The sequence below is a fragment of the Nipponia nippon genome, unplaced genomic scaffold (genome assembly GCF_047370975.1).
Source record: "Nipponia nippon isolate SJK-2023a ecotype South Korea unplaced genomic scaffold, ASM4737097v1 scaffold_4, whole genome shotgun sequence".
NCBI lineage: Eukaryota > Metazoa > Chordata > Aves > Pelecaniformes > Threskiornithidae > Nipponia > Nipponia nippon.
In genome coordinates, this window is record NW_028262358.1 from 51,261,343 (window position 1) to 51,284,041 (window position 22,699).

General features: G+C 35.9%; 1 protein-coding gene across 1 annotated transcript in view; it reads left to right on the forward strand.

Moving 5' to 3' along the window:
- The window catches only part of PRKN (parkin RBR E3 ubiquitin protein ligase), a 780,164-nt gene that overhangs the window by 390,873 nt on the left and 366,592 nt on the right, over positions 1 to 22,699 (forward strand). The window contains exon 6 of the mRNA XM_087774081.1: positions 7,273 to 7,388. Within this exon, the coding sequence (XP_087630207.1) occupies positions 7,273 to 7,388 (116 nt within the window). The remainder of the gene's footprint in view (positions 1 to 7,272; positions 7,389 to 22,699) is intronic.

The following is a 22,699-nucleotide window of genomic DNA, read 5'->3' on the forward strand; positions in this document are numbered from 1 at the left end:
ATATATACTTCTTATAGACATTGAAATTTAATATTTCAGCACTTTATTATCATTCTTCACATCAAAAGATCTTTCAACTTATCTTTGAGGTCAGCTTAATTATCAGCAGTATATTAACAAGGCTTACTATATAACATTTGATCTCTCCTGGGATATCAGTTTTTCTCCTTGCATCCCATAAAGGAATTTCTTTCAAAGTTCACACTTCTGACAGTGTTCATGAACGGCTATGCTGTCCTTCTGCATGTTCTACAGCAGAGATTCTGTGGATTTGAAAGTGTAAGGGCTGCAGAAATTTGTGTAGAAATGCGTATAAAATATGCTGGTATTGGTGGCATCCTTTTATTTTCATCCTTGCTGATTATTCTCGTTCCAGAAAGTCTGAGATCATGTGCTGAATTTTACACAGGATCTTCCCTTTCAAATAGAAAAATTACTTTAAGAATTTTTTTTATGGCAAAGAAATGTTGTCTGAGTGTAGTGATTATGCTTTTGAAAGATTCGTATTAGTATTGGTATGTGAATGGTTAAAGTGACTAACATCTTTAATATTTGTATCGCAGGATTCCTAAAATCTGTGCTAAGGACCTTCAAATCCACTGCCACTTAATAGCTTTGATTATTGTCCTGCTTAATCTTAACAGAGAATTACCACTGAATCATATGCATTATTCTACTTTTTGTAGTGATCAATTTTTATATTTCTTTAACACTGAAACAGTGCTTAAGGAGTTACATGCTGCAGCTTGAATGCTGGTCTAATACGATGCACAAATCCTTTCCCTCAAAATGAGTGAACAGTTTGTTTGTCCATAACCACTGAGGCAGTCCATGAAAGCTGTATTTATTGGTCATTTGCCTGGGAGGAGATCCAGCTAGCCATGCCCCAGGGGCAGTTGCATTTCCGAGCTTAGGGACGTCAGCTGCCCTGTTTATGTTTTTGATATCACGATCAAGCATCAAGTTTATGAATCACAGGAAATCCATAGAGAGAAGGTTTGATTTTGATTGGAACCTCAAGTAGGAAAGAAATATTCTTGAATGGAGATCATCTTAAAAGAAAGTAGTGCCGATGACAGGAGCAGAGCCTAAGGTTAGTTTCTTAGCTACAAGTGTTGAAATAATGGTTCCAGATGAACTCCAAACATAAAAGAAACAGAAGACACTGCTTGTCTGAAATTTAGGTAGCTATAGGAATGCTTCTGTTTTATTTATGTTTTGACTCTAAACCCAATTATATTGCAAAAATTTGAATTATGGTTAATAATTTTCTTCCTCTGATCTTAACAGCTGTTTAGGTCTCAGAGTCATTGCTTAGTAAAAACAAACCATTCAGAGTAGCAATCACCAAATAATTGGTACTAGATGATGCTCACAATGCTCAATAAGTTGGTAGTGCACACCACTGTTTTGAGGAGGATGTCTTCCAGTAACCAGAGCTGGTCAGAATGCTGTAGGCTCACAGAAGAAAGTGGAGCAGCCTTACGTATGCAACACATTCATGAGTCTGTCACAAAATCATTTAAGACTTGATTGCCGTAATCTCTAAGAATTATTCTTTGGCTGTAGTGCCTTCCTCATATTAGTTAGCCAGTGTAATTCAAACAGCTTTTCTAACACTTTTTTAACTTTAAAAGCAGTGCCTGTTCCACATGCAAACTGTGACATTTTATGGATTGACTTTTTTTTTTTCACCTCGGAGATATTCCTATGGCCTGGAAAGCCACTGCCTGCAATTCTTCTAGGATGTGGGAACCTTAAAGTGTTTCTGCTCAGAGTTGAACACAGTCTGTCCCAGAACATCCTAGAAGAAATATTTGATTCCACAGCTGTTCTGAAGTGGGTTTCTTTTAAACTGCCCTCAGAACCACTGAATATCTACTTAATTTTTCAGTTGGAAAAGGAAATGAAGCATTGTCACAGGAGTGTGCCACAATGGCATTGAAGTTTTCTCTCATTCAGGGGAATAATTATGATGGTACAGATGAAAGGAGATTTAAGAGTGCTGATAATTTGAAAAATGAAAACTATACCTTCAATGGGTATAACACATATTAATAAATGGCTTTGCCTATCAGTCCTAAATAAACGCACAAGTGGGTAATTTAAGGGAAAAATACCATAGGGCCCCCACCTTGTTCTGTAGCTTACTAAGAAAAGGGAATAAGAAATGCAAAGGCTGAGCTTCCTTAGGAATTTTAAACACCAGTGAATGAGAAGCAGGGGTAGGAACCTGTATTTTCATGTGTATATGTTGTATATCAGCTGAGGTGCAGGCCGTCTTGGTACTTGTTAACAGAGAGCAGTGTTTTTTCTGACAATGCAGTAAACTGGACTGGGGAACGTGTATCTATGTGGTCAAGTAACCAATGTAAGTAAGAGACCAAAGTCATACACAAACCATCAGTGGGAAGACAGGGTCTGAAACAGAATAAGGCCCAGAAGAAACTGTCTTCCCACTGACGGTTTGTGTATGACTTTGGTCTCTTACTTACATTGGTTACTTGACCACACAGAAGACAGTTCGCTTACCATCAGCAGTTAGGGGTATGCAAACCCCGCTTTGTTTGAAAAAACAATTTAGGGAGAGATATTTTTGGTAAAATATCAAAGAAGATTATCTTTTTGATAAATTTGAGCATTTTCTTCTTGAATTTCATAAAAAGTAGCTAACACTGACCATGTATCTTTGAACCTTTTCTTCCCCCTTGCACTTTTCATGATGTTGTGTGACACAAAAGCGATAACAGGAGTGAAGAATGTGACAAAGTATGTAAGAGCAATGCCTGCTCCCTTCTCTGAATAACAATCTATCAGATACCCTGCCAAAAGGAAGACATTTGTAGTGTTAAATAGAATGTTCACAATTTCATGGGACCTATGCCTTTAGGCAAGAAAATGATCTAAAGGTATTCACTGCAGGAGATGGTGACAATAAAACTACTCATTTTCAGAACTAAGAAAAGCACTAAATTTTGTCTCTGCTTTCGCAGTAATTTCTTGACATCATTACTCATTGCTGAATAGAAATACTTAACAAGAAAAAAAAAAACATTCATCAGAAATTTTTGTACCAAATGAGAACACAAGTGCAGAAAGGAGGAATAATGTGATTTCTTCTATTTTAAAATATTTTAGAAGTAGTCAGATAGTGATGTAGACTGCATGAATTTTTGCCTGTCCCTTTAACGTTATTCTGTAAAGTTATTTTACTATAAGGTTAAAATTCCGAAAGTATTGTCTCATATAGCATAACATCAGTTAAGTATAGAGAGACATTTTGATGTCAGCCTTAAGTAGTAACAACTGCTCGTGTGAGTGTGACAGTCTGTGGCAAAATTAGAGGGTTAGTCCTAAATTGGCTGGCTCCAAGATCTCTACTCTTGTTTGGAGATTAACCTTGGAACATAAATGATTTTGATTAAACAATGCAGCAAATTTCCTTCCTTAGGCTATCATACACTGCGTGAAAGACTAAATAAAAAAATAGCTACATTTACATGCCAGATGACATGCAAGGCTGGAGAGTGAGAAGTGGCTAAACTCTTCCCCCTTATATTTTACTCTCAGCAATTTCATTGCTGGCATCAGTTGAGAAACAACTTGTGCTGATGGGTTATCTTTCTTCATAACTTCATACATATATGCCATGGCATGAAAAGGTTGTGCTTGCATCATGAGAAGTATGTTAAGTCTCTGGGGAATCTGGTAGAATATAACAAATAAATACTTGTGGATTTTTTATTTAAGCATTGTGTAAAACCAGGCCACGTACATTTTTATTTGCAACTGGAAACCTAGTTGAATTCGTGACTTTTAAAAGCCTTCAAACAATTGGAATGTGTATGACTATGATAGAAAAAAAAAAGTGGAAATGCAGTCCACACTATGCCAGAACTGTCAGGCACTCAGCGTACCGAGTTTTTCAGATTCCAGTCTCTCCCTGTATTTCTGAACTCCCATCACAGCACTGATGTCTCAGCCCCACAGATATAGACTGTTGTGTTGATTTTATAGAATTGTGCATTGTGTGGGTTGATACCTTTTGTTTTTGCAAGGGTGAACATTTTATAAATGGGTTGGTTTTATTGTACTGCTAGTCTCAACACATTTGTTATAAATGACTTTTTTATTCTTTAATCTTGAAGATTTCTTCTGAACAAATACTTGACATATAATCTTGAAGGAATTTTTTTTTCTATAATTTCAACGAGCCCTCTGTCCTTTTTGCATTTACTGTTAAGATCTGCTATTTCTTTAATTGCTGTTTACTCAAGCAGGAAGTCTTTCAATGAATAGTTTTGGAGCATGGCAATATTTTCTTTTGTTATTTCAAATAGTGTTTTCACATTCCATAATGTTCTTCATTCGGCAACACCAAAGCACATTGTAAATATAATTAGTAGAGGAATTTTCTTAAAGCAGTTTTTGGGCTGATAAACAGAAGTATAGAGAAGTAATTTTCCTAATGCTACAGAGAAAGTATTTTCGGAATGTAGCACAAGACTCTTGACTGTTTTGGGTTTGTTTTGGTTTTTTTTTTCTCTTTTTTTTTTTTTTTTTTCCCTTCCTGACTTGGAGGCAATATTCCATACACCTTAAAGTATGGAATAAGAAATGTATTGCTTTATTTCCCTTCTATCTTCATTAAACAGCTTTCATGATGAGAACCTTATAGCCATTGTAAGGTATTATCAAAGCAATTAGAATCATCAAACAGATGCTCTTTAGGGAAAAAAAAAAAGTCTAAAGCTATTTCAAGTGTTTTAGAGCTTACTTCCTTTGTTACTCTCTTTCTTTTTGCTTGTGACCCAAAGAAAGTTTTATTATACTGGGTAAGTAATTTTATCAAAAATTATTTTTCTTTTGTATGTTTCCTTGCCCATAGTTTATCTGTTCTGGAATAGTGAGTTGTCAATATTCTCTTAGTTGTATGCAGAAGATGTACTGAAGCAAGGAGATATTTTCAAGACTTCTCCTGCATTTAAATAAATCCTTCTTACTGTTTAATTCAAACAAAAGTAAAATCAAATTAAAGGGCAAAGAAAACCCAAGCTCCAAAACCCATTAGCAAATAATACAAAGATTAATGGATACGTTTTTAAAGGTTGAAAATAAATTAAAGTTACAGATTGTGTAAGGTTTTCATGTACTCCAGATGAACGTGTAATTCCATTGGTTCATTCTTGACTGCTGAAATGCTTCAATTTGAGCTGATATTTAAAAGCTGGGTGTGTAACGGTCTTGAACAAGAGAAAAAAACATGGAAAGTCTAAAGTCTTGTCTAAGGATGACTTTAAGCATATTTTCTTGCTTGGGACTACTTCCTGATGTTAGGAAGCAGGACAGAAATATGATTTAGTTATTAAAAAAAGTTAGCTCTATGTAAATATGTACAGGTGACTACTTCAAAAGTTTTGTGAACAATTACTTCATTTTAAAAATAGGCTTGCCTTTAAGCTGTCCTCTTACTCCTTAGTTCTCTTAAACTGCTACTAACACATGCTTCAGACAATGAGTCCTTAACTGATAGTGGAGTTTGAATATTTTATTTGTGTTCAATCTATTGCATATATCAGTGCTTCTCTGAGAAGCAGGATTGACTAACCTAGGAGGAACGTTGTATTAATAATTCTCATATCCCAGTTACCAGATTCCACCTTAGAGGTATTGCTGCATAATACTGTATTTGTCTCATGTAGAAGTACACAATGTATCTAAATGATCACCACTGATAAAAAACAGTAATTGACAGCTGTTTCGCAGATGAAGAGCTCCCTACTTCAAGGCTCAAAGCAGCGAGAAAGTAAGAGCTTTTTCTGGACTGCTTTTAGTACAGTATTTTAGTAAATCTCGGTGCAAGGCTGTATAGAGGGGAAGGTGATTTTGTATTAAACAAAACTGATTTCATTCAGCCACACTCGTTCTCTTGTATTCGTATGCTAACAAGGACTAAAATATGTGTCCAGATAGTCTAGCTAGGAACTTGGGGTGACACTAGGAAACGCCACCTAGCAAGTCTTTTTCACAGCTTTTGGGTTGTTCTTAGTGCTGGGTTTTGGCTGTGACTTTTGCAACCTAAAGAAGTTGATAGTGACTGTAATTTTTTATCCTTCATCCTGTCCCACCTCTGTGAGTCATTAGGAAATGCTGCTGATTTATTCACCATCTCTGTGTCTTTTTCTCTTGCTGCAGTTTATTCTGTTTTTTTCCTTTTTCTCTCTCGTTTTTTTTTTGTAGGATTTTTTTTTTCCCCAGTCTGGGTGTCTTTCTTGAGAATCATGTGTGATCTTAATATCTTGATGCCAACAACACCTCTCATTCTTCTATGCCTTCTTCTTGTCATTTCTTCTGATGCTTTTATACCCTTACCTTCCAATTCACACTTCATTTATACCAGTCTTAATGTTTTCATGACAAACTTCCACAATTTGATACTGGAAAAAAGGTCTCATAGGAACAAAGAAACTGCAAACTGTCATCTGTGGCTCCTGTTGCAAAGCACATGTCTTCAAACTGCTTTTATTTACAGATGCATAGAGTGATTTGGACATTTAAAACAATCTCTTATAACAAAACCTTATCTAAGCACAGCATGATTGGTATGGCTTTCCCTGGGGTGCAATGGAAAAGAGAACAAAGCACACAGTTGTGTAAAAAGTATTATTCTAATGAAAGCAGTCTAAGAGGCTATATAGAGCAGTATGGACTAAAGCAACTTAATTCAAACACAATATAATATATAATTGCAAATGTAATATGTATCCCAAGAGAGCTAGAGCTTCCCTTTAATATGATGGTAAAAATGTATCATATGGATTTCCAACATCACAAAAGCAAGAACGAACTTTACTAATTCTGTATTCTGGCGTTGAAAAAATGGTAACATCTGTAATAAAAAAAAAATATGTGGAAATATTAATGCATAGTGACAATGCTTAGTATTCTACCTTTGATAACTATACTTAGATGAAGTCAAGATGAAGTAATTTTTTTTTCTATAAATCCAGAAAATCACAGAATGTATCACACTGGTATCAAATTAGTACACAAGTAGGTATCTTCTTCACTAGGGAAACTGCTGAACAAAATACACACCTAGACTAGTATTTTTGCAAGAGATTCCTTATAAACCTTTCTTAATGATTGTCCTCCTTTTCTGTTGGCAGCGGTAATTTGTCTGTTGTCTCAAATGTCAGTTAGCCTAAGATAAAGGGAGGATGCGAGCGGCAGGTATGTAATCTTCTCTTTATCTCTCCTTCAATATTTCAGGAGTTTTACTTTAAATGTGGAGCACACCCAACCACTGACAGTGAAACATCTGTGGCTTTGAACCTCGTTACAACAAACAGTCGCTGTATCACATGTATAACATGCACAGATATTAGGTAAGTACAACAAAAATTGTCAGAGATGCACAGTCTCAGTGCTTTAGAGTACTTATCACTTTCAAAGAGCTTTTTTTCCTCTGCTGGTTTGCCTTTTTAAACATTTTTTCCCTGGTATTGTGGTGGAAAATGGGCCACATTTTCAGGTGTGTTCTTTGTTTTGCTGGTCTGATTACAATTTATATTTTTCTACCTTTGTTGAGTTGCAGGTGTGAATCTGACTGCTTAAGTTCTAACTATAACCTCAAATGCACAAGTGTGTAGATCTTTGCTGCTAATCCATATTTAAGAGCCAGTGAAAGAAAGTACGAGTTTGAGGGGGACAAACTGTTCCTGCGGAAAGGAACTTTTTGGTGTTTGTTTTATAAATCAAAGCAAAATTTCTTATGATGCATCTGTTCTCGTGTTCTTGTTTATTACAGTTTTAAATACTGTAATCCATCTTACTGTATGGTATTTGGGCACATACATTCAAGAATACCATTACTTGCAAATGCATGGATTAAAAACCAATTGCCCAAGAAAGACAGCTACCGTTGTTGTGAAGAATTACCTGAAACACATTTATCTACTGATTAGGAGATGTTTTGAGGTGGAACCTCAAAACTAATAACACCTTGTTATACACTCTAAGTATTGCTATTGATTGGTCTGCATTTTGCAATAAAAGAAAGAATTTAGAAAAATCTTACAGGGTAGCAGGAAGTGTGAATGAAACTGTTAGGAGATATCTTTTGGGGGAAGAAAAGCTGGATTCCTGGAAGTAAACTTCCTATTGAAAATAATAGGTGGTTGTTCTGATTCTATCCCAGACCCAGTATAATTATATTATGTTGTGCTTGCATGCTACTGCACTGATAGCAGCTTATTGGTTGCTGACAGTATTTGGCTTGAGAAAATGAGTCTTAGAGATTAGAAGATGATGGTGCATTGAAGAGAAGAGTATGGTGTCCATCGCTACCCACATACACAGCATTTACAGTGTTGCCTTGTGCCTCTTTCAGAGACTACCTTGCAGGCAGTACATGTTGAATTACTCAGCTTGTCCCCAGTGGTTAGGTATGCAGCAGCATTAACCTCTCTGTAATTAAGGATAATATGAAGTTTCCATTCTTAGCCCGACTTTCTCCTTTTCCCAAGAACAAGAGGGAAGAATGTCAGCCATAAATATGCTTACTTAGGCTTGAGAACTGGTTATAATTATTTCAACCAAATTTTAAATGGGTATGTTGACATTTTCCTGAATTGGTATATTCAGTACAGACTTATTCACCTATATTCATGAAGTTGTATTTTTTTCCTCTGTTTTGTGGCAAATCCCAACAGAAACAAAGAGATAAGACTTAATTTTCTGGGTTTGCTTAGCTGAACTGTTCCCAGGACTAGCTATTGGCTTCCTAAACTTTACTAGTAAAGTTTAGTGGGACTATTTATTGACATGTCACAAAAGCATATCAATTCTCATTAAATTAAGGCATCAAATAACTATGGGAGACCTAAGTTTCAGTAGACTTTTAGCTCCGTACGCAATCTGGGAATAGTTATTTATGAATAAGCTTATTGGATTTATACACTAAACAGGGAAGGAAGACATGTCTTCCTGTTGGCCTCATGCTGTTCAGATTCTTTCTAGCTTACAGGACCCCTTCTGAGACGCTGTTAGGTGATCTTAAAGTATTTTATTTCTAAAAGTTTGTAGGACATCTGACCAAGCACCCTAAGAAACAGGGTAGGATTTGAGCATCTGACAGGCACTAGTAGTTTCTAGTTATCTATCCATGATGGGGACAACAGGTTCTTTGAAGTTACTCATACATATAATAAGTCTTACGGTCTTTTCTTTATTTTGCATGGCAGATTCAGTTGTTCATAAATAGGTTTGTCTTCTGTTATGGAGCATAGAGATACTTTTTAGATAATGGAAGTTCAGTTTAGTTTTCTGAATGGCTGACAGATTTTATTTGATCATAGCAAGATCTCTGAAGCCTGTGGCATGAGAAGATTAGATGGCAGGTATTATAAAAACAGCCTACAGAGCAATTGTATCCCCTTCAATCTCCAAGAAGTCAGGGAAACACTCTTCTGACTCAGTGTGTCTTGTAGGCCATGGAATTAATTGTTTGGCAGGAGGCAGTGAAATCAGTTATCTCAAGAGTGAGCAGGAGAGTACTCCAGCGGCCTTCTTGCAGTTTTAAAGGTTGTAAATGCACTAATACATTTATGTAGCCAGACTGTGACATCTCATACTTCCTAGAGCTATAGATGTACGTTTCCTCCCTCGTTCCTCAAGTGATGCAGTGAAATGATGAGGATATTCTCTCTTCTGCCTTATTGTATACTTCATAAGATTTTATGAGTGACCTCTGTTCTCTTGCACACCTCCTAATCTCCCACCCATGAGCAGGTCTTTTGTACTGGCCTGTGGAACTGCACAAGATGAAATCAGCAGGAAGTAGGCAATATTATTTCAGTTCCTCCTTTCTTTCATGGTTAACTAACATGAAACTATTGTACCTTGACTGTGCCTCAGTGCAGGTAGCACCATTCCTTACATGTACCAAAGAGAACTGTGATAGTTGTTGGTCTAAAGAGAGAAGTTGCAAGGGATGCTTGAACTCTGTACTGATTCATATGGGTGTCTTCTGGAAAGAGCTGATTTTTGGCAGCATCCTCTGTGGTGTATTTAGAGAACTGGCTCCTAGGTACAGGTTGAAGGCCAAATATCACTCTTTGTCAAATTGGTACCTCAGCATTTTGCAGCAAGGGTGCAGACTAAACTACTTAAAAGTGGCTAGTTTTCCTGTCCTTCTAACAAAACACTGAGCAAGAGAAATGATTTGGCTTACTGCAGTGCAGAGCCCTACTATGTGTCTCTACTGCTAAATGAAAGAGGGCCAACGACTGATCCCTAATCCCAAGCCAAATGGCAACAACTGACAGATATCCTACACAGTACTGTGATTGGTAGCCTGGCTCTTCATCACAGCCAGCTTGGAATAATCTTGAAGTTGAAACCCAAAGGCTCATTGCTGAAACTAGATCTGCAATGATCTAGTTCTGTCCTAGCAGTAAGATGGCATGGGAAAGGGTTATTCATGTCCTAGTCTTCCCTGTGTAGGGCTCAGGAAGCATCAAAAGAGGTCACCAAGCACCATGAAGTACAATGAAGGGGTAAAATTGCTGAACTAACAACTAAGCTTCATGGGATAAACAGTATCTGTCTCAAGGACCTGTGTCCACTGGATTCTCAGGAACTGTAATTATTTCTAGACTGCAGGAAAAGTTGTCTGTTCTTGACGACTTACTGTGTTTTTGTTAAGCTCTCCTTTCTATGGAAAAAAAAAAAAAAAGAAACAAGAAAAAAGAAGAAAACAAGGAAAAAAAACTTGTCTAAAAACCCCTTCTCTAGGCAACATTACAGCAGCTAATATGGAAGAAAATTGTTCTGTCTCATCATGTCAAAATACTGATACACATTTCTGTGATAACTCTGAAGTTTTGAGAACGTATCTGTACATTAAATGCTGATTATCTTTCAGAAGTTTGTTTTTTAAAGCCATAAAAGTCTATTATTCAGTTTTGTGTAATATTAAACATTTGTAGGTCATACCAAGAACTGAGATAACAAGAAAACCTTACTCTATTTCATTTTTTGTAGGGCCAATCTTATGAGTTGTTAAAATATAATTTCACATGTATCTTTGGGTGAATGAAATATTTTTCCAATTAAAGCTGTGAAAGAATTTCTTTTAGTTTCTATTTCTGATTTTCTTTTTTTCCAGTTGCAAGGATGGTCAAAGGTAAGCCCATTTTGCAAAGAGCTAGAGATCAAACAATTAAATCAATTATCAGTGTTGCACAAACGTCATTGTAAATTATTGGGCTGCTTATGAAATATCTGCTCAGTTTTTTGAGTTTCTAATTCTTTTCTCTAACCTAGCATTCTTGGAAGATTTAGATATAACTCAAAGAAATTACACAAATACCCATAACCTTTTCACTTTAGTTAAACATTTAGGTGACTGTATGTATTTGTGCTGGCAATTACTTTCTAATACTCCTATGCAGCTGAAAAGTAGCATCCCAGGCACTCTGCAGTTTATAGTATTTTGTGAAAACTACTTTCATCATTCTATAGCATTCAGGTGGAAAAGAAGAATAACTGGGTTTGGTGTGTTAACTATTACTTTGTTAGCTTCACTACAATAATAAAAAAAATTTGTGTCTGTTCTTCAAAATACATTTTTCTTCCTTTTTGCTGGAAAAATTTAAACAGGAAAAGATGACAACCGGGTACTATTTATGTATTTCTTAAATATTATTGTTTGCAGCAAGAGATACCATTTATCTAGTTGTTTCTGTCCATTTTTCATGCACAGTTAGTCCACCACAGGCAGAGCAGTTAATCTCCGAGATTCTTGGCATGGCATACGTATGGTTTTAGAAAGGTTTGCAGAGCTCATAAAAATCATATTTAAAGCAGTAGTGTACTCTATGGTATATAGAAAAAATACAAAGTGGAAGTAATGTTTAAGCCTATTGCCAATTTTTATTCTCAAGTTTACATTAGGCACACTTTCTGTTTGCCTTGGGTTTATATTTGATATGAATATGTTCATGCAGCTCTGACCAACAAAGTGAAATACTTCAGAGCCAAATACCCTTGTAGGGTTATGCTAAATCCATAGGCAGTATTCCATGTAGTGTAATGCCTTCCAATGTATTCTGCTTATCTACAGCAGAGGTAGTGTGAATTGGCAGCCTTTATGCATATATTTTTTTTCTGTAGCATTCAAGGTGATGGGTTGCTATTTTATGTCTTTGAAGAAGCTCTTAATAGGTTGAGCAAATGGCTGAAAGTTGAAACAAATACTAAAACTGTGCAATCCTCAAGGGAAGATCTGCTTTTGTCAACTGTTTCCAGCAGAAATAACATCAAAAGGGGTTAGGAGTACCCCAGGGTACCCATAAATCAGGCTCAGGAATAACAGCAGTGTTAAGCAGTGTAAAAATAAAATGTGCAGAACAGAAGTGCCTCACGTCATCTTTCACAAACTAGGTAGGGTACAATTCCTAAAGGCACCATTATTTTTAGCTTCCAACAGATACAGATAAGTGTAAATGATATATAGGGATTGCTGTCACTTAATAGGTAGAAAGAATTCTCCAGAAGGAGAAGTATTTGCTGTTGTGTCATCAGAATTTTTTATCAAGTAAATCCCTACTTCATAATCTTGGAAAAAAAATGTTTTGTTTTGTTTAGACAATGGACTCTTGTAATATGTTTTTCTGCTATTCAGAGTTCCTAATCCTAAGAGTTGAAGTGAGAGTGTCATTTTGCTCGTGGTGAGAATTAGAAGTGCATATGCTAGATGTTCTTCAAGAGTAACCACGATGTAAGGTCTTTGTCATAATTCTTTTCAATGAAATCGATTCAGACTGTGATCATGTTAGACTCCATGGGCAGGAGAGTATTGGAGAAGGTCAGTACTTGGAGGGAAAAACTCAAAGGGAATGTACTATAGGAAGTCCTGTTAGAAAATCAGTGGACAGCTCTACTCTCCTTCAGTCAATAAAGAATGAATGACTCTGCATGTTGTTAGGGATAACTGTGTGTTAATCTGGTTCTGGTAGGAATACTTTGAGCCTCCTAAGCTTCTCACTAGCTCTTAATCAGCCATCTTTTTTTTTCAGTCAATTTTTTTCTGAAGAAAAAGTACAATTTACAAAATTTTTCCCTCCAGCAGCAACTTGTGCTATCCCCCTATCACTTCTACTCACTAATTTCCATTACTATAAAGTCAGGACTGAGACTCATGAGCTTCATTTTTATGGGGTAGTATTTCCAAATTGGTAAGGGATAGAATCATTTGCTTCTCAATAAATACATATGTGAATGATTTTCCATTGTGGATTTTACCTGCCAAGGGAAGACCAACTTCCCCAGGTTATTATGGCGATTAGGATTTTTGTAATGTTAATACTTTGGATTTTGATCTTTATGACATTATTGTTGTTATAGAAGGTGTTCCAAGTTCCTTATTGACCACTACATTCTGTCCATATTGCACATTAATGTTGTACATTGCTTTGAAGTAAAATATTTCTTCTATTACAGTTTAAAAGATTGATTAGAAACATCTGAAATCATTTGCCTTACCTTTATTTCTGTAAATAGCTGGTACTAATGAAGTCTGGATTTAGAAAAAAAATGGGGAAGAATATCAGAGGAGGAATATAGCAGTGAATATGACAAAAAGTATATGAGGTAGCAGGTCTGCCTCTGCCATGGTATTCAAAACCTTTAAAATACGAATAATTCCAGAATCTTTAGTTTCATGATTTGAATCAAATGTTACAGCTGAAGCGACAATTTGCAAAATTCAGCTTCTGATAAGGATCCATATCTGAACTGTAAACATTTTCAAAGTAAAGAAGCTGTCCTATAAATTTGATCTGGGTCAATTTTGATGTTATTTGAAGAGAGTTTTACCAGGGACCTTCTGTTCCCTTCCAAGATCAAAATGCAGACTGTGTCCGTTAAAAGACCTTGCCCATGTGATGTTTTTCAGAAGAGTAAATAGCACCTTATTCTAGACTTATAATTGCTATTTCTCTTCACTTCTGGGGTATAGGATCCTCAAGTTACCCCCTGGGCCATTGTAATCCAAGCAAGTTATTAAATCTATACTTAGCTCATCTTTTTTAAAGTACATTTTCCCTCTCTGTGACCTGTTTTGATAATGTGGTCTCTGCTCCAAATCTCTGCTTGTTACATTCTGTTGTCTTTATATACCTTGAGTAGTTCAAAGAGGAGTGGGAAAAGATTATGTTAAGAATTAAATCTACTTTGTCTAAGTACTATGACCATCAGGGACAATGTCTACTGCTCTCTCTCCTAATGCTCCTGAAATTAATGGGATTTCTTAAGAATCACTTATTTAAAGTAAGAAATTAATCAAATATCAAACTAAGAACTGTTACTAATTGGTTTAGAGCTTTTTTCTTTTCCCCAATAAGGTAGCCTACAGAATACTGATTGTTATAGCTGTAATATTTGAGTTCTGAGACAAGCAAAACCATGCAGAGAAAACATTTTGTTGGCACTTTTGTTGGTATTTGAAACGTGAACAAAATCTAATAATGCCAGTAAGTGACCTTCAGTTTTTAGTGGCGCGCACCATGGGTTTTAGACTCAAGCACTTGTACCATGGGCTTCTGGAAGGTGTGCCTCGTGCATGAAATTCAGTTGCCCTAACCTTTCCATTGAACTGTAACCACTAGTATACAGCAGCCCGCTATGGCAGTGACAGGACAGCATTGCAATTCTTACTGTTTTGCCTCTGAATCTATTAAGATCTGCACTGTCACTGCATCTCAGTGAGATAGCTTCCAGCTTCTACAGATTTGTGAAGAAAAAAATAGATTGGTGAAGTTGTTGTACTGTCATATTGTACATGTCCTTTGCTGGCAGGGGACAAGTGAGCAGGATTTTATGCAACCTCATTCATCTCCTTTGCTAAACATAAAGCATGAACGTCTTTTCTCTCCATCTGAGAGAACAAAACCTGCCTACTCTCCCTTCTTTATGGTTTCGCCTAAAGCCTGCAGGTTGCAGAATATTATCAGTAGGCTCTATATTGGATGTTGTATCTTCTCTGCCATTCTTATTTATGGCATGATTAATACAGTGAGGTGTTTTTGCAGATTTCTTCACATATATTTTAATGCATGTTGCAAGACACAAAGACTTAATAGTTTAAATGTATTTGGATGAATTAATAGTTTCAAAATTGAAATGTGTGAGGTATCCAAGTATGCCATGTGCAAAATTTGGTGGACCTCACTTCCAAAATATTTGAGGAAGACTGAGTATGACTACTTGCATATGAGCAATCAATGAAAATGTTAGCTAATGAATACATTTTTTGTGCAAGTGCTGTAAGTTTAAATATAAAAGTTAGAACTCATTTGCAATGTCTAAGAAAAGCAAAGTAGCAGATGTTTGTGAAATGTTCAAAGAGACATTTTTGAAACTTGCAAGCCCACAGAATGCCTTTACTGTCATAGATGTTTGCATCTATGGTAGGTGGTTATGACTTTCTTTTCTTTTAAAATTAATTCCTTAACATTGAAGACAAAGGTTTTCATTGCTGGTTGGTTTTGCTCCAGGGCAAGGTTATTAATAGCTGATTATTATCACCATCTGATAGCCCTGTAGTGACCTATGAGAAATGCTATTGGAGGTGACAATCCAATCCAGTTGTCTTTGGAGAGATATGCACATTTCAAAGACTCACTATCACTGGTGATACTAATTAGCAAACGTAATAATCTCAGCAGAGACCTGAGATCTGAAGGATTAAAGTAAAAAAATTGCAGAGATGTTCCTTTTGGGTCTCAACTGAAGTATTATGGGAAGGTTTTGTGGAGGAACTTCAGCCGTTGCTGTCTGCTGAGCAGCTGGCCATTTGGCTAATCTTGCATTTCAGTAAGCTGAGAGCTGTTGGACCATCACCTTTCACTGTCTCTGACATTCTTTTATATTTTAAAAATAGGCAACAATAAGGAATTGAATGTGAATATGTGACAGCTGAAGAAAATTTTACAAAATCAAGTGCAACAATGAGAAGTCTGCCCTTTTAAAAAAAAATGTCACTGCTTTAATGTTTTTAATGAATTGACATTTAGTAACTAACATTCAATGTGTCATTAATTAATCATTGGTGGAAGATGGGAGGCAGATAAGTGTTCTTTGGAAATGAAGTATAGGGAAATAAAGTCTTTATTGCGTGAAAATTGTTTTCCAATATAGTTCTGATAAAGCATGGTATTTTAGTTGTGTATATATGCACAAAAATGTATATGTACACAGATGGATCAATAACATGAAAAAGCTAACATGTCTTTTATATATATTCATTTATTTCTCTGAGAAGCTGATTTTGTGAAGAATGTTGCTCTGCTTCCCATTTTACTCACAGTTATGTAGTGTTCCTACTGTGCCTGGGTAGATTGGAAATCTAGCACATCCCTGAGAGACAGTCCACAGTATCAAACAAGGACTGTACTTACTGTGATGTCTTTCTGACTTTCCCAGCCATGACCTCTTCTCAGCCACTGTCCAGCTACTTGGAGGTAGAACTACTCTGTCCTGATTAGCTCAACATCAGCAGAAAAAGTAAAGGCAGAAAATTGCATTCACTTTCTACTTAACTGAAAGAACTTACCACAGGTAGGAAGGAGTCATGGAAGGGAATATCTTGACTCACTGCTGATTTTTTACACTTAAACGTATGTTTATACATTTAGGTATATATGACTTTGGATACGTTTAAGTGTTTTTTGAAACAGCCACTGCTAGGAGTATTTGAAACAATTACAGCTGAATTTTATTTCTCTTGTGAATTGCTTTCTGTAATGTGCATTTCTAACTTCATATGAGATACAGTACATCTCCTCAATTTTATTTTCTCAATTTCAGTTTTATCCAACTCTCCTTTTTACTTTGTTCTTTGTTTTCAGTGTCCTGGAGAGAAAGAACTTCATTAGAACAGAAATTATTTTAGTTGCTACTAATGGGTATCTATTTAATTGAGTTTAGTTCTGAGAAATTTTTAGTCCATTATTGGACTAAACTGGAACCAACTGTTGATTAAGAAAGAAGTGCATTCCACTAGGACAAAAGAAACAAAGAAGATACAGACAACTCAGTGAACTGAAAAAGTTGTAGAGAGTCTAGGCTGTTATTGAAGCAGAAGTCAAATAAAAATAGGTAAATTCCTAAACACTCCTATAAGGGGCATTGAAAAATTATGAACACTAAGTCCATTAAAGCCTAATTTTTGGAAGATGACACAGACAATTGTTTAAAATGGAAGAAACAGAGCTATTAAATCTATTTCTGACAAAGTCATAAAGTGTTAGTGATTTGTTAACGTTTGCATTGATAATTGAATAAACCTTTTAGGCTGCTGTGTCTTGGATAAAATCTACAAGAATGAATGTAGCTGTAGCTTTAGATACACAGAAAAATAAATATTCTGTATATTTAGCTTTATAAAGCTCTACAGAGAAAAAAGTAATGAACATTTGCTTTCCGCTATGTTTCATTTTTTTCTAGGTTATTTTTGAGTCATAAAATCATAGCAAGATCACTGACATCTGCTATAGCAGTATTGTCAAACTCTTATTATTGTAATTTAGCAAAAATTGGAAAGGAAAAAAAAGTGCTTGTGGAAGATGTGGCTGGCATTTACAGCATAGAGAAATAAGAGTGAAAATATTAGAGAAAGAATGAAGCAGCCCGACAGCAAAAACCTGAATATGCACACAGCAGAATAATTTTATTTGCAGAAACTTAGCAAAAATTGGAAATAGCTGTATCAGGCAAAAGTACCAGGATGTAATTTCTGAAATCAAACACATGAAGGACTATTCATAAGACAGAGAACCTGTCATAATATGCAGGGAACTTTATTAAGTGTTGCTTGACACTTCATAGAGTCACTTAATGATCTAATATGGAACATAACTATTGTCCTAGGTAATGTCTTTAATAGTCATTCAGTTCCTCAGTGTAATAGCTCGGTAAGGATTGTTATCAGATTCCATAAATGCTTAATTCAAATAAACATTTTAGGAAAATAACAATGTGTATGAAATTTGAGGGCAAGTGTATACATATTGCTTTCAATAGATGTCTGGGGCGATGTACTAGTCCCAAATTCTAGAATCATATTTTTGATGTGTATCAATTTTAGGAGCATATGGGTACAAAATTTTGTCTGGGAGAACAAGGAAGGATTGAGAAATATGTTCAAGAAATATGTTTGTTCATATATTTGTAATAAATGGGCACAATTATTGTTTTATTTCTCTATAAACCATGGTGTAGAATAAACTGGCATATTGTACTGAGCCGACATCAGTGTAAGGAAAATAGTTTACACATTTTTCCATTGACAGTTATAAACAACTGAGCACGCAAAGCTCTCTTAGTGCATTACAGTCTTGTAACCATTTGAAATCACAGTCCTTGGAAATACTCAAAGAACGTGTGGATCTGGTGCTTAGGGACATGGTTTAGAGGTGGACCAGGCGGTTAGGTTAACAGGTTGGAGTTGATGATCTCAGAGGTCCTTTCCAACCTTAATGATTCTATGATTCTATGAAAGCAATTGATGTAACTTCAATGAAATTTATTAGCTAGAAATACTTCTTTTTTTTTTTTTTATTGGCAGCTCGTGATCATTCATAGCTCTTTCTTCCTCTCCCTCATTTTTTGGTTGTTGTTAAAGGTTGACTCTGAAGGTGAGACAATTTCTGAAGCCAGTCTCACAAAGAGTCTGTTCTTTTATTTTCTTCTGCAGAGAAACCAGTAGGGTTCTACCTTTCTTAGATCTTCTGCAGAGAAATTCCTTCTTCCTCCAAATGAATGTGTTTGCATAAAACTTCATTTAATAAACTTAAATACATATTTACTTTAAAACTTAATAATTTTGTATTACTAAATGATTTTAATGACAGTATCATTATTGTATAATGATAAATGATAGCAAACATTTTAGTGTAAATTGTGATGTGATAGACTAAGTTCATTATCAACTAAGATATCAACACAACTAAATTTTCCTTAGAAAGGAAAATTCCAGGGCAAGGTCAGGCAGGGACAATGAAAATGAATTCAGTCCCCTGGTGGAACTTGAAACATAGACAGAGTCAAGTTAAATTGTTTATAAATAACTGTTATGAATGTGGTGTAAAAAGATGCTGATTTGCAACGTGGTTTGAAAATGACAAGAAATAAATCATAGGGGTTTTCTTGTTAAGTTCAGGCAATGTCTGTGACACATTGAGAGAGCTGCCTGCAGACATTTGAAGACTGATGAAAATGGAGACCATTAAGCAAATGATCATTTTCCCAGTACAAGTTCATAAATGGTAGTCATAGTTGCACTAGCAAGTCATTGTAAGAGTACGACAAGAAAAATGGCACCAATTAAAACGCGTTTTTATATTGGTACGAACTTCTATACTAAGCCTTTTATTTTCACTTGTTTGTTTTAGTTTATGTTTATTTTAGTTTATTTTAAAGTAATTCCTTATCAGCGTACACTGAAATGCAGTAAGCAGGGTGAAAACAAGTACAGTTGTCCATCAAAAGGTTTTCAGGTTTTTTTAAATATCATTTCTCCAATTACACTGATATAACTTTCTCTTGCAGAGAAGACCTATCTTACAGGTGATCTCTGGAGATCAACTGTGACTGTCGTTGAAAATGCTAATGGAAGAGTTCAGTATTAGTGAATAGTGATTAAAACAATAGAGAAAGCGTGCATTGCTAGGTAGCAAGATAAAAGAAAAATGATGCCTGCTCTGCTGAACACATGAGTTAGCATAAATGCTGCTGCTTTGTGCAAAGATTTCAGAGCCTCCTCAGAGTTTTTCTGCAGCTATAAACCTTAAAAAACCCCTCCTCTGTGTCAGTTTCAGTTCTGTGTCACTTTAAGTGTATGTACTCCTACATGTTTATTAAGCAAAATGGAGCTTTGAATAATTTATTCATATATATTTATATATAATACATATGTATACATATATATACATATATGTGCCTATATACATACACACATATACAAATACATATGTATATGTACTTGTTTCTTCCTTTGTCTTGCTTTCTTTGCAAGTAATCTTTAGTTATTTGAAGTGCATTACATTTTTAAACATTTTTCCTCCCCAGTAATTACACTATTCTTATTTCACTTTGTACAGGAGACAAATCTGCCTATATTCCTGGTAAAAGTAGGAGCCAGAGACAGTGCTCTTTTGGCATGCAAATGCCATTGGCATTTTTCAAATTGCAAATTCAGTTCCTCTTTCTTCTTCTTGTTTTGTTCGCAGCAACAAAAAGAACAGTCAAACCTCTTCCCATAAGGTACATTCTCTGTGATCACTAAAGCCAGTATCATACAAACAGCTGCCAAGAAACCCAGGACCAGCCTTTTGAGATACACTGTGCAGCAAAGCTTACTGCACCCAGAGATGTTACCTCTGTGAATCTGGCCAACCTGTTCTTGCAGATGGATTGGCAGTGCTGATGTCAATCTTGAACTATACTCGTGAACAAGCCTATGCCTTTGCTCCCTACAGAGCCTCCAAACTGGCTGACTTGTATTGGATTTTCCAACAAAAGAAGTTACATTTACTCAGTTTTGGTATCTATGCCTCAAAAGGAGTCAGACCATGTCCTGATCAGGAAGCATGTGGTGAGAGTGAAGCTGCAATATGGTTCAAGCTGGTTACATAAAGATAAAACAGCTTCAGGAAGTCATTTCAGTTCAATGCATTTGTAATTTAATCTTGTGTTTAATGTAAAATACCAAAGTAAGGAGAGAGAAAAAGCGTTTTAAAGACTTCCATCATTGAGTTTTCAAGAAATAGCTCTTTCTCTGTCTTGTACTTCAAATATATCCATAATTTCAGCCAAAATAGTTGTTATAGTTTTGTGGGGGCATATTTTTGTATGTGTGTATCTGCTAAAGTCATCGTGTTTAAAAAGACTCATTTTAAAAGGAATTAAAAATCTTGCAGTAGGTATTAAATCAAACTGATTTTTCTTAAAAGCTTTTATTTCTTCACCGTCTTTCAAAGGTAAGTATAGTGGTCCCTAGGAGTAGAGGAACTTTCAAGTAAGCATTCTGACTCTTAAGTACTCGTGGTCTCTATGGCTAGTGAAGAATAGCCATGATAATGCAGCTGGATAAACTGCTCCCTACCAGGTCCTACAGGTGTGAATGTCAAGGTTGTTAAACTGCTTCTCAGGAAGAACTGATTACCTTCTTATGCCTTGGTCACTCTGGTGGTTACCATCGTGCATCAGAACCATTCATCTCTTTTTTGACTCTGCTGAAACCTGTGCACTCTTTCTCCCCTAAATCGCCCTCCCGTGGAAATTCCTTGATCATTGTTAGGAATTACAGGTCCAGGTGGTATTAACAGCCATTTAAAGCTCCTTTCTATCAGTAAGATTTCCTTATTTGAATCACTCTTGGAAGACAACTGATCCTCAAGTAATGTCAAACTAGGGTAACTCTCTCCTTTCTTTAGCAGCTTAACTGTGTGATCCATTTTTATTTCAGCTGCTTGCTTCATTATATTTCTTTGGCTGGCAGATTTATTTAAACAAAGCCAGGAAAGCTGTTTGGATTTTTTTTGTTTGTTGTTTGTTTGTTTGTTTGTTTTGCTTGGATAGGTTATTTTGTCCACTTTTTTATTGGGTTGTAATTATTCCACAATTTTTGTAATGTCTATATTGTCTTATTGGAACTTTACTTTCAGAAATCTAATTTTAGTACTGTCTGGACACATATTGATACCTAATAATTTGTTATGGTTCACTTAGCAAAATGAAAGTCTACTCAAAGACTCTACGTAGCTGTGCTGTCCTGGGATTAATGGAGAAACTGCTCAGAGCAGCAGTTTGCTTCCTGCTATGCCCTCTTGGCCAGTCTCTCTTCCTTCTCCCACCTCCTCCTTTAATGGAAGGGGAAGCTGCACTGGGCAACATAAGGGAGGAAGAGGAGAACAGAGCTAAATCTACTCCCATTCTTCATCCCATCCTGCCTATCCATAGTTACCAAGATTCAAATGGCAATGACACATTCCCGTGGTGGGTGCACTTCCTCCCACCTTCAGCGTTTTCTCCTGTCAGCTGGAAACCCTGTGATGGGTGTGCAGGCATCTTGGGTAACTCTCATTTGACCCTTTAGACTTTGATTCTGCAAACAATTTTGTGGGTTTGGGTTTTTTTTAATGATGTCAATGGGGATAAGTGTTTGCAGGTTTGGACTTATGTACTGCATAACCTCCTATCATTTTCACATAAATAGAACTATAATTCTTCCAGAAATAAGTATCTTCTACAGATGGACAGCCTGGCTCTCTTGCATTCAGCTGTGACCTTGAGAACTGTTAAGAAGATTGTACTTTAAAGGACGCAAGGCTTCACATAAAGCAGTGAAGCATGTACAGGCCCTTGAGGGGTACTTAGAGTATCTCATAGAGTCTAATGGTCATTCCTTTCTCTTTAATGCTATTAGGTGATTCTGGCTTATGGCAATCTGTAGTACTTTTCTCTTTATTTAATTTCTGTGCTACAGATTTTATGAATTATCCTATTACAACCCCTCTTCCGTGTTTTAAAGAAAAAGTGCTCTATATGTGTGGTATGCTTAGTATCTGCTCCAGCTACTCAGATATTTTGGGTTGTTTTATTGGTTTTACAATGTCATAAACTTTGGCACAGT